General features: G+C 39.1%; 2 protein-coding genes across 5 annotated transcripts in view; one reads left to right on the forward strand and one right to left on the reverse strand.

The window, feature by feature from the left end:
* The window catches only part of cmss1 (cms1 ribosomal small subunit homolog), a 373,767-nt gene that overhangs the window by 178,674 nt on the left and 182,290 nt on the right, over positions 1–12,803 (reverse strand). The window lies entirely within an intron of this gene.
* The window catches only part of filip1l (filamin A interacting protein 1-like), a 292,306-nt gene that overhangs the window by 118,394 nt on the left and 161,109 nt on the right, over positions 1–12,803 (forward strand). For all 3 annotated transcript variants that reach the window (XM_039744869.1, XM_039744868.1, XM_039744870.1), the window contains one exon: positions 8,813–9,112. In XM_039744869.1, coding sequence (XP_039600803.1) covers positions 8,819–9,112 — 294 coding nt within the window. In that variant the 5' untranslated portion in view covers positions 8,813–8,818. The remainder of the gene's footprint in view (positions 1–8,812; positions 9,113–12,803) is intronic.

Raw genomic sequence — 12,803 nt, forward strand, 5'->3', positions numbered from 1 at the left:
CACATTTTTCCCTTACTGGAGCTCGACATGAGACCTCTTTGTATTGTTTGGTAAATACTGTATCACACACACATATATATCTATATATATCTCTATATATATATATATATATATATATATATACATACATACTCACATACACATGAACCATGACCTTAGATTCAGAAGAGGTGATTGTAAATTTAATCTGTGTCACCATAAGCTGCAAATGAAGAAGACATCTTCAAATAATTACAGCTACAGGTCTCAGGTTACTAAAATGACCATTCTCTGAACCTCAGCTGCACCGAGATATACTGGATGGAAATCATAAAAAGGAGTCGAGACATACCCGTGGTAAAGCATGGGGACCAACTGGAGGTCTTCTCCCTTGTTGAGAACTGCTTTAGTTAATTCTCACCTGCAGTTGCTGAGTGATTGAATAGCCTGCCAGAACTTCTCTGAGACCACTCGAAAACTGGTTACCACCAACTCACCAAATTTTGGCCTTTGCTTCCTTCTCAGGAGCAAATGGTGAATATCTTTGGGTTATTGCATACACCACTACTGAGGACTTAAGCTCATGATAGATTCACTGTTAAAGCCCTGGATTATCACCATGTGGCATTAGAAGCTCCTCCAGAGTCAAGAGTTAAAACTCATCCCGAACAGTTTAGGTCTTATGGGCCAGTCTACCTGAAGCTGCATCCCTTAACTATTTACTAGTGTGATGACACAGACAGTTGAGTTTTTCTTTCTCTCTCTCTACTGATAAGTCCAAAGCATGCATTCTCATTTCAGTTGCCATGTACTGTATACAGTGTTGATGATCAATGGCAAAGGAACTCTTGAAACAAGTAAAGAGCAGCTCTTTCTTTAGCACATTTCTGTGAACAAACACATCAGGCTTAAATGCAATACAGCATCCAATTATAAACTGTCAAAACATTGCAGACTTCCTCTATATAGTATACAGAGTGCCAAGAGATTCCAAGGACAGATCTACTTTACAGCACCGATGTAGGTGTCCTGAAAAATCATGAAGAGTCTTTACTTGTCCTGTATTTTAGAAGGAAATAATTCCTCAGTGAATTAAGCTATGCAGACATTGCACTGTGTGTGCTGTAAGTATATTGATACATGGTATTAAATAATCATATCATGTAAAATTTAATTCCCTGTCAATGCACTCACTGTTCAAAATACTTGACTTGGCCATATAAACTGCTCAAAAAAATTAAAGGAACACTTTGAAAACACATCAGATCATAATGGGAAAAAGAAATCCTCCTGGATATCTATACTGATATAGACTGGGTAATGTGTTAGGAACGAAAGGATGCCACATCGTTTGATGGAAATGAAAATGATCAACCTACAGAGCCCTGAATTCAAAGACGCCCCAAAAATCAGAGTGAAAAAATTATGTGGCAGGCTAGTCCATTTTGCCAAAATTTAATTGCAGCAACTCAAAATTGTACGCAACACTTTGTATGGCCCCTGTGTTCTTGTATACATGCCTGACAACATCGGTGCATGCTTCTAATGAGATGACAGATGGTGTTGTGGGGGATCTCCTCCCAGATCTGGACCAGGGCATCACTGAGCTCCTGGACAGTCTGAGGTGCAACCTGGTGGCATTGGATGGACCAAAACATAATGTCCCAGAGGTGTTCTATTGGATTTAGGTCAGGAAAGTGTGGTGGCCAGTCAATGGTATCAATTCCTTCATCCTCCAGGAACTGCCTGCATACTCTCAGCACATGAGGCCAGGAATTGTCGTGCACCAGGAGCCACTGTACCAGCATAGGGTCTGACAGTGGGTCCAAGGATTTCATCCTGATACCTAATGGCAGCCAAGGTGCCTTTGTCAAGCCTGTAGCGGTCTGTGTGACCCTCCATGGATATGCCTCCCCAGACAATCATTAACCCATCACCAAACTGCTCATGCTGAATGATGTTACAGGCAGCATAATGTTCTCCATGGCTTCTCCAGACCCTTTCACTTCTGTCACGTGCTCAGTGTGAACCTGCTCATCTGTAAAAAGCACAGGGCACCAGTGGTGCATCTGCCAATTCTGGTATTCTATGGTGAATGCCAATCGAGCTGCATGCTGCTGGGCAGTGAGCTCAGGGCCCATTAGAGGACATGGGGCCCTTGGGTCACTCTCATGATGTCTTTCTGGTTGTTTGGTCAGAGACATTCACACCAGTGGCCTGCTGGAGGGCATTTTGTAGGGCTCTGGCAGTGCTCATCCTGTTCCTCCTTGCCCAAAGGAGCAGATACTGGTCCTGCTGATGGGTTATGGACCTTCTATGGCCCTCTCCAGCTTTCCTAGATTAACTGCTTGTCTCCTAGAATCTCCTCCATGCCCTTGAGACTGTGCAGGGAGATACAGCAAACCTTCTGGCAATGACACGTATTGATGTGCCATCCTGGAGAAGTTGGACTACCTGTGCAACCTCTGTAGGGTCCAGGTATCCTGGACATAGGTAGCAACATGGTGTGTAACTAATAATTCAGAGACCAGGAATATTAATCAGCCATTGTGGAACTAACACTTGAGCACACTATTCATTCCTTTTATATAACATCATTTATTATGGAGAAAAAGAATGAATGTTTGCAAAAGGCTTTCAAAACTTAGAGAAAGCAGGAAGTTTTAGTTCAAAATGAATAACTGTAAATATTCTTATTAACTAAAATCTCTTAGCAAAATCAACAGCAATATATGCACATATTAGTTAGTCAGTTTCACATAAGCACTTGCATGTGACATTGGCAGTCCAAGATTTAAATAAAAAACAAACAAACAATTGAATATAAATGTAGTACAGCTCCAAAAGTACATAGTTCAGAATAAAACAATATGCAATTATGTTTTAATTATCCAAAGTTGTTAATTATGCAGTTTACTTCATGAGGAGTCAGGATTGGATAATTATATATAATGCTTGATACAAATCATTAATTAAAAACCATTTTCTCCACTGTTCTGTGCTTTACTTCGTGATTTATGCCAAAACCTAAAATGATACCATTAATGGGCACATCAAGGCAAAATAAATACTTCCAATATTCTTAAGAAATGGAAAATTTGAAATTCAAGTAGGGTTACAGTGCAAACAGCAATGGGCTTCAGAAGAATATACTGAGGGCAATAGACTGAAATTTCAAATGCTGATGTCCACAAGGGTATTTAATTCCATCCTATAACATTCATAGAGACCTTTTTAAACCATGTTGAAATGATTAATTACTAAAATAAGCTTCTTACTATGAATTCCTAGAAGTACCTCAATATGGGCAACCTATACATAAGATCTCAGATGTGACATGTGACCAAATGTAACTTACAAGGTTTTATATTGCATAACTAGTAGAGTTTAAAGGAATACCACAGGTCATCTGCTTATTAACCAAAATATGACAAAGTAAAGTAAAAGCTATAATTATTAACTTTTTATTTCTTTTGTAGATGGTTATCCAGATATCTGTTCAGTCAGAGTTACACAGACAGAACAACTTCTGAGTCAGACTTGAGGAACATGCATATTGTGTTACACTGGCATACCTATAGGGTGGTCCAGATCTAATTATGCAATTTTCATTACGCTATAACTTATTAAGTTTATTACAAAGAAAATCACCTGAAAAATCCCGGACCATTGAGAAGAGTGCGAACTGACAACATGAAGAATTGTCTTGGGGCTGAACTGGAATTGTCCCCGCATAAATCAAAGTCATCCAGACGATCTGGATCTGCATAATTAGATCTGAACCACCCTGTATTGTGTCTGGTATCTTTTAAAACACTGTGGCCATGGAGGCAGACAAAAACATTGTGCAGTCCCAATTCATTGGCCTCTTTTTTGGATGAAAAGGAGAGTCCACTATTGCCATACTGTAGTACAAACCTTGGCTGGCTGTTCTCATGAACCTCTGCTGGTGCAAAACAGAGTCCATCCTCAATGCCTGTTTCACACCCCAGTACAACACCTGCTTGTCTCAAGAGCATAAAGCACTTTAAACGGTAGTGAAGGCATCACAGGATATTACTGGCACCCAGCTGCCTTAGAAAGGCAAATGGTATAATTAATATTGACTTCAGCCAAACTGTACAATCACCTTTCCAATCCTTACTTTTAGTATTCATGGACTTGTGTATCTTGTGTTGATACTGTATTATTTTCAGTTTTCTGATGAGGTATGCAATTAAGGATTTCACCGTGCTATGTACACAGCAGTAAACTTGACTTGAAACTGAGATGAGCCAACTTAAAATGACATGTCAAAAATGTAAAACAAGATGATTAATAACAACTTCAGAAGACATACAAGACCTAGAATTAGTACAATATCTTCACTTCTGGATTAATCAAAATTCAGAAATTGTATTCCAAAATTATTAATAATTAGTTAATTATTATTAACTTGGCTCTATAGACAAAATAGTTTAACTGTTCTAAAATCTGTCAAAATTATTATTCTATTATGATAATTATGTTGCAATAATTTTGAAAATAATTCAAATCAATTTCAATAGAATTTTAAATACAAAACAATGGATAATCAAAAATAAGGTGACTAATCAGGTTTCTTATGTAGTGGACTTTTCCAACCAAAGCTAAATTATGTTACTGTGACTCTAACTGTGTTACCATCTGTGCTACAGTAGGTTACTTTTTTTTTTTTTGCAAATTTTCGGGGAATTACCTGCAAGTTATAACTTAAATACGTTTTAAAAAATAATTAAAACTGTTCTTCTCTGCCCTAAAGACCCAGTTCATTTGTTGTGAGCCAATGCCATACAGTCGTGGCCAAAGGTTTTGAGAGTGACACAAGTATTGGTTTTCACAAAGTTTGCTGCTTCAGTGTTTTTAGATCATTTTGTCAAATGTTTCTATGGCATACTAAAGTATAATTACAAGCACTTCATAATTTTCAAAGGCTTTTATTGACAATTACATTAAGTTTATGCAAAGAGTTAATATTTGCAGTGTTGTCCCTTCTTTTTCAAGACCTCTGCAAATCCTGACTGATGGAAGCCCATTCTTGCACAATCAATGCTTGGAGTTTGTCAGAATTTGTGGGTTTTTGTTTGTCCATCCGCCTCTTGAGGGTTAACCACAAGTTTTCAATAGGATTAAGGTCTGGGGAGTTTCCTGGCCATGGACCCAAACTGTTAATGTTTTTTTCCCAAGCCACTTAGTTATCACTTTTGCCTTATGGCACAGTGCTCCATCATGCTGGAATAGGCATTGTTTATTGGCAAACTGTTGTTGGATGGTTGGGAGAAGTTGCTCTTAGAGGATGTTTTGGTACCATTCTTTATTCATGGCTGTGTTCTTAGGCAAATTTGTGAGTGAGCCCACTCCCATGGCCGAAAAGCAGCCCCACACATGAATGGTCTCAGGATACTTTACTGTTAGCATGACACAGGCCTAATGGTAGTACTTACCTTTTCTTCTCTTTTTTTCTGGATGCCCCAAGCAATCAGAAAGGGGATTCGTCAGAGAAAATGACTCCCCCAGTCCTCAGCAATCCAATCCCTGTACCTTTTACAGATGTCAGTCTGTCCCTGATGTTTTTTCTTGGAAAGAAGTGGCTTCTTTGCTGCCCTTCTTGATACCAGGCAATCCTTCTAAAGTCTTCGCCTCACTCACGCACATCTGCCTGCTGCCATTACTGAGCAAGCTCTGCACTGGACGTCAGCCAATCCCGTAGCTGAATCAACTTTATTGATGCCTTCTTCACAACAGCAGTGGAAATGGGTTTTTTGGGATTAAGTTCATTTTCATGGCAAAGAGGGATTTCATATACAAATCACCGTCATAAAAACTGGGGCAGCAAACCTTGTGGAATAAGGTGTATAATTCTCAAAACTTTTGCCATGACTTTATGTTGTAGTAGTAGTAGTAGTATTATCATATGCACAATGGTCTACTCCAGATAAACTGTATTTCAGCTAAAAAAAACTGTTAGATAAATGAGTGAATGGAATCAGTGTAACAAAGTACAGGTAAAATTCAGGTAAAATATTTTGTGTAATGAAAATTTTGTTGTAATGAGATTCTATATTTGTTACTATAGTGCTTTCTTTAACTTGTGTCCAGGCATTTGCAATCATTTCAATAGCTTCTTTCGCGTTAATTTTAATCTCCTCCTGCCTACAAGTTATGCTGACAAGAATTTTTCTCAGCATTTCATTGCGATAATACACTTTCAGGGTGTGAATGATACCCAAATCCAATGGCTGAAGTGCTGCCGTACAATTGGGTGGGAGGAATTCAACGCGAACATTATCTAAATGTGGAAGCATGTCGTGGGCAGCAAAGTTATCAATCATGAGCCGAATCATTATTTCTTCTTCATATTGTGAGGTTTCTCAACTCTTTTGAGACCCCCCAACCCAACAGGAATGACACGCTGAAATGCATCCTGAAACGCGATTGCAGCGTCTGTGGAAGATTGTTTGTCCATTGCTGGGGCAGGGCAGGGGCAGGGCTCACATCGCTGCAGTGATGCGCCCCAGAAGCAAATCTGAAGTTCCTGTCTTGCACCCCAAAACATGAGGCTTAGTCTCATTACTTTAGCAAAACCAGCTTTATTCAGCTTGAAACAGGAACGGCAGTTATTTATTGTAGAGGTTCACATACATTTGCAAACCGAGATTTTTCTACTTTTTTAGCTCTGTCTTTCAAGAATGTTGTCAGTGTCAATGGCGAAATTCCAAATTCACTGACAATGTATTTTTTTTGCCGCAATCGAGAACTGCAAAAAAAAAATTTAACTTTTTTTTTCTAACATGAACGGTTATAGTTTTTTCGTGTCTGCCATTTCTGTAGGAGGGTGACAATGAGTTAAATTCCAATGGATGTTTTTCAAATGTTGACGATCAATAAGCAAAAGGTATCACTGAAAACTGCAGGAAACAAAAAAAGGCAAAAAAAACCAAAAACCAGTATGAGGAAGGTTCAAACAAAGAAAAAAAATTGCAGTGTTTCTGTTTGGGGATCATTGTGCACAACTGAGCTGCGGCCACAGAACTAACTGCTCTGTGGTAATTTATTCAGGCATTTCAAGGTCTTTTGGGCAGTTCATTGTAATGTATCTGCTGAATGTACTTTGTAGTAACGAGATTTCTATAGACTTGTGTCATATTGGGAAGCTGTCGGGACCATAAAAATACTTTTGTAATGTTGTAATGAAAATTTCGTTGTAAAGATATTCGTTGTAATGGAATTTTACCTGTATGTATATTTTTCAATGCCCAATGGAAACAAAAAATAAATTTAAAAGACTACCTAAATAGCACATTTCATATGAAATTATTTACTATATTAATAGTCAAGCAGGTCTGGTAGCTTTATGATTACCGTTGCAGGATACTGTGACAATGATAACAGACTACTGTGAAATATTACTTCACTGCCAATCCCCCAGCATATTTTTCTTAATTTGGAATTCAATATGAATGACTGTTTGAGGTTCAGACTATGAAGAAAGTGGCCATATGATGTCCACACAACTTTCTGAATAGTATTTGAACAAGTTACTATAGTTTGGTTTCAAAAATAAATTCACATAAGTTATGACACAAATATAGTTTTTTTAATATGGTTTAATAATTGATATAAAACGAAAAATTTCCTGTTCTGCTCTTTATTGGTTAATGTTGTAACTAACTTATTCAAAGTATACGCAAGGTAACTGTTTTCTGACTCACTTTTTTTATTTTATGGCCTACCTTTTGAAATGTTCTCATACCTAACATACTTGCCCATGAAGCCAACTACTTTGTAATCAACAATGAGACCATCATGGCATTCATTTCAAACTTAATATACATCAATGCACATTCAGCCAAAATCTATAAATGCAGCTTGCTATTACATTTATTTGACAGCATGTGCTGTAAAAGATAATTGACATATTCACTGATCTCAAATCTACCTAGAAGAGTTAAAGAAAATTCTCAAAAATAAACAGTTTTAGAAACAAGTGCAGATGCAATGGTTTGCTGCATATGGGTCTTATTAAAACCTCTAGCAGCTGTTTTTTTTAATGAGTCAATAATAATTGTATGGATATTTTGAAAACTATTGTGTAAATACTGTGTGGGTTTACAGTACATGTATACATTCGCAGCCTAAGAGATTCAAAGCCAACACTTGGGATTATAAACTTGTATGTCAACTCCAGAGTGTAACAATGACCATTAGAAATTAGAAAGAAATTTAATCATGTCTGCACAGGGTCACCTAATATCTATTAGTTGTAGCTGCAGTTATTGTACCATAAAAATGCAAGAATTCTGGTAGCTGACATCCATGCAGATTCTGCTCAGTTTCCTGATAAATCAGTGCAAGGAAATATGCTTCTGTTATATAGTCTATCAAATCCATTTTTGCACTTTTAGCAAATCTTACTTTAACATAAAAAAAAACGTTGTAAACTTTATCAGGCTTTAGCACTATTCTACTATACAATATAAATAACTCCGCAAATTAAAAGTAATTTTTAAAACAAACGTTCCAAGAATATTTCAGTCATGAGATGATACCAGCAGTATTCTAATATTGTTAAGAAAACACAGGAAGGATATGCTAACTTTTTCTTCTTCTTTAACACTATCTGATTTTAGTAAAATGCTAGTATATTGCTACTGTAGTTTTAAAGTGATTTCTCTTCACAAATGTATTATTTAACTTTAACAGTATGTCTAATATTACATTTTCTTTCATAAACTACTAAACCATTGTCAGTAATTCTAGTGACCTTATGTACAACTTAAAAAAATGTTTTCCTTTTTTTTTCTAACCATGACAGAAAATTATGCGATCTCGCAGCAACAGCTTGGAAAACTCTGTGAGGAGAAAGCGTTCCCAGCACCATGTGCACTCTCGACACAGGAAATCAGAACAAGAATCGCAGATTGAAGAGACTGCTGGGGCCAAATGGACAGCTGGGGAACATGATGCTTTCCAAAATACTGGAACTATTCTAAGGAATCACAAGAAGAGATTACCACAGGGCCACAAAACAAGAGGCATAACAGCAGGGAAGGGCAAGGACCTGTCAAGGGATGACCTCCTTTTCCTGCTCAGCATGCTTGAAGGGGAACTCCAGGTAACAAAAAAAAAAAAAATCGATCACATAATTTAAAATGTTCTTCATTTGATCTGGTATTATTGAACACTTTCTTAAATAATGCCGGAATGCTGGATGTTACAATAGTTAAGCAAATAAATTTTAATCAATTTCAATTTTCAAACATCAATTCTGAAACAAAATGTGTATTACAGTTATCTGAGAATCCTGAACAAAACAATTATTCCTCAATGGGTTTATAAAAAAAAAAAAATCAACCAGCTACTGCAATGTCTGATGGGATTACAAAATGTTTAAAAAAATTATTAAAAATCAGAATGTGATGGTTTGTAAATTATATAAAACCTATATTTAACTGGAAATAGTACAAAGACTTCTTCTTTTGGCTGCTCCCGTTAGGGGTTGCCACAGCGGATCATCTTCTTTCATATCTTCCTGTCCTCTGCATCTTGCTCTGTTACACCCATCACCTGCATGTTCTCTCTTACCATATCCATAAATCAGTTCTATCCTTAGCATCCTTTCCCAATATATCCAGCATCTCTGCTCTGCACATGTCCAAATCAACGCAATCTCACCTCTCTGAAATTGTCTCCAAACTGTCCAACCTTAGCTGACCCTCTAATGTACTCATTTCTAATCCTGTCCATCCTCGTCACACGCAATGCAAATCATTAACTCCTCTAGCTCTGTCTCCTGCTTTCCGGTCAGTGCCATCGTCTCCAACCCATATAACATAGCTGGTCCCCTTCACTCGTTGATACCCGTCGGTCACAAATTACTAATGACACTCTTCTCCACAATCCCCATTACTCTGCACTGTTGATCCTAAGTATTTAAACTCATCCATCTTCGCAAAGTCTACTCCCTCCATCCTCACCATTTCACTGACCTCACCCCTCATTTACACACATGTACAGTGCATCCGGAAAGTATTCACAGCGCATCACTTTTTCCACATTTTGTTATGTTACAGCCTTATTCCAAAATGGATTAAATTCATTTTTTTCCTCAAAATTCTACACACAACACTCCATAATGACAACATCAAAACTTTTACTTGAGGTTTTTGCAAATTTATTAAAAATGAAAAAAAAAAAAACCTGAGAAATCACATGTACAGTACATAAGTATTCACAGCCTTTGCTCAATACTTTGTTGATGCACCTTTGGCAGCAATTACAGCCTCAAGTCTTTTTGAATATGATGCCACAAGCTTGGCACACCTATCCTAGGCCAGTTTCGCCCATTCATCTTTGCAGCACCTCTCAAGCTCCATCAGGTTGGATGGGAAGCGTCAGTGCACAGCCATTTTAAGATCTCTCCAGAGATGTTCAATCGGATTCAAGTCTGGGCTCTGGCTGGGCCACTCAAGGACATTCACAGAGTTGTCCTGAAGACACTCCTTTGATATCTTGGCTGTGTGCTTATGGTCGTTGTCCTGCTCAAAGATGAACTGTCACCCCAGTCTGAGGTCAAGAGCGCTCTGGAGCAGGTTTTCATCCAGGAAGTCTCTGTACATTGCTGCAGTCATCTTTCCCTTTATCCTGACTAGTCTCCCAATTCCTGCTGCTGAAAAACATCCCCACAGCATGATGCTGCCACCACCATGCTTAACTGTAGGGATGGTATTGGCCTGGTGATGAGTGGTGCCTGGTTTCCTCCAAACGTGACGCCTGGCATTCACACCAAAGAGTTCAATCTTTGTCTCATCAGACCAGAGAATTTTGTTTCTCATGGTCTGAGAGTCCATCAGGTGCCTTTTGGCAAACTCCAGGCGGGCTGCCATGTGCCTTTTACTAAGGAGTGGCTTCCGTCTGGCCACTCTACCATACAGGTCTGATTGGTGGACTGCTGCAGAGATGGTTGTCCTTCTGGAAGGTTGTCCTCTCTCCACAGAGGACCTCAGGAGCTCTGATAGAGTGACCATCGGGTTCTTGCTCACCTCTGTGACTAAGGCCCTTCTCCCCTGATCGCTCAGTTTAGATGGCCGGCCAGCTCTAGGAAGAGTCCTGGTGGTTTCGAACTTCTTCCACTTACGGATGATGGAGGCCACTGTGCTCATTGGGTCCTTCAAAGCAGCAGAAATGTTTCTGTAACCTTCCCCAGATTTGTGCCTCAAGACAATCCTGTCTCGGAGGTCTACAGACAATTCCTTTGACTTCATGCTTGGTTTGTGCTCTGACAGGAACTGTCAACTGTGGGATTTTATATAGACAGGTGTGTGCCTTTCCAAATCATGTCCAATCAACTGAATTTACCACAGGTGGACTCCAATTAAGCTGCAGAAACATCTCAAGGATGCTCAGGGGAAACAGGATGCACCTTTGCCAATTTTGAGCTTAATGGCAAAGGCTGTGAATACTTATGTACATGTGCTTTTTCAGTTTTTTTTATTTTTAATAAGTTTGCAAAAATCTCAAGTAAAATTTTTTCACGTTGTCATTATGGGGTGTTGTGTGTAGAATTCGGAGTTAAAAAAATGAATTTAATCCATTTTGGAATAAGGCTGTAACATAACAAAATGTGGAAAAAGTGATGTGCTGTGAATACTTTCCGGATGCACTGTATTCTGTCTTGTACCTGCTGTCCTTCATTCCTCTCCTCTCTAGAGCATATCTCTACCTCTCCAGGGTCTCTTCAGCCTGCTCCCTACAGATCACAATGTAATCAACAAACATCTTAGTCCATGGGGACTCCTATCTAATCTTGTCTGTCAACTTGTACATGTTGAAACTAAGAACTTTTGTTTTTTGAAAAATATATGCTCATTTTGAATTTGATGCCACATTTCAAAAAAGTTGGGACAAGGTTATGTTTACCATTGTGTTACATCAGCTCTTCTTTTAACAACACTCTGTAAACGTTTGGGAACCAATTGTTATAGCTCTGAATGTGAAATATTGTCCTATTCTTGCCTGACACAGGATCCACAGTTCTGGTTGTTCTTTGTTGTATTTTTTGTTTCATAATATGCAAAATGTTTCAACGGGTGACAAATCTTGACTGTAGACAGGTCAGTTTAGCACCTGGACTCTTACTAGAGTCATGCTGTTGCAATGTGTGCAGAATGTGGTTGGGCATTGCCTTCCTGAAATAAGCAACGTTTTCCCAAAAGAAAATATTATCTAGAAGGAAGTATATGTTGCTCCAAAACCTGTATATATCATTTAGCATTAATGGTGCCTTCCTAGTTCTGCAAGCTACCTATGCCTTATGTAGTAATGCAACCCTGTACCATCATGGATGCTGGGTTTTGAAAAGGTCCCTCTCCTCTTTAGCCTAGAGCAGTGGTGGCAAACCTATGGCACGCGTGCCAAAGGGGGCACTCAGAGCCCTCTCAGTGGGCACGTGCGCCGTCGCCCGAGCACAGAGTTTGTTACTATAAAGCCAGAGGAATGCGGGGCCGGGCTGCTCCCCTCACCGCTCCCCCTCTTCACACGCACCAAAGGACGCTTCTCACATCACCTGCCCCTCTGCCCAGCAGCCCAATGGGAGCGCTTCCTCCCTCTCCTGTCTGGGGTAAGGCGGGCGGCACACATGCTGCTTGAGGGTGCGGCACGGACTGCAGCCTTTTGAGTCTGTGATTCCCGTGGTGGGGTTGGAGGGGATGTGGTATAGCGGGTCCACAGCTCAAAATTGAAAAGGCCAGTTTTAACAGATAATTGCCGCACTCGCGGCTTAAAGGGGGTTATGGTAGAGTGGCGGA

The sequence above is a fragment of the Polypterus senegalus genome, chromosome 2, assembly GCF_016835505.1.
Source record: "Polypterus senegalus isolate Bchr_013 chromosome 2, ASM1683550v1, whole genome shotgun sequence".
NCBI classification, from domain to species: Eukaryota; Metazoa; Chordata; class Cladistia; order Polypteriformes; family Polypteridae; genus Polypterus; species Polypterus senegalus.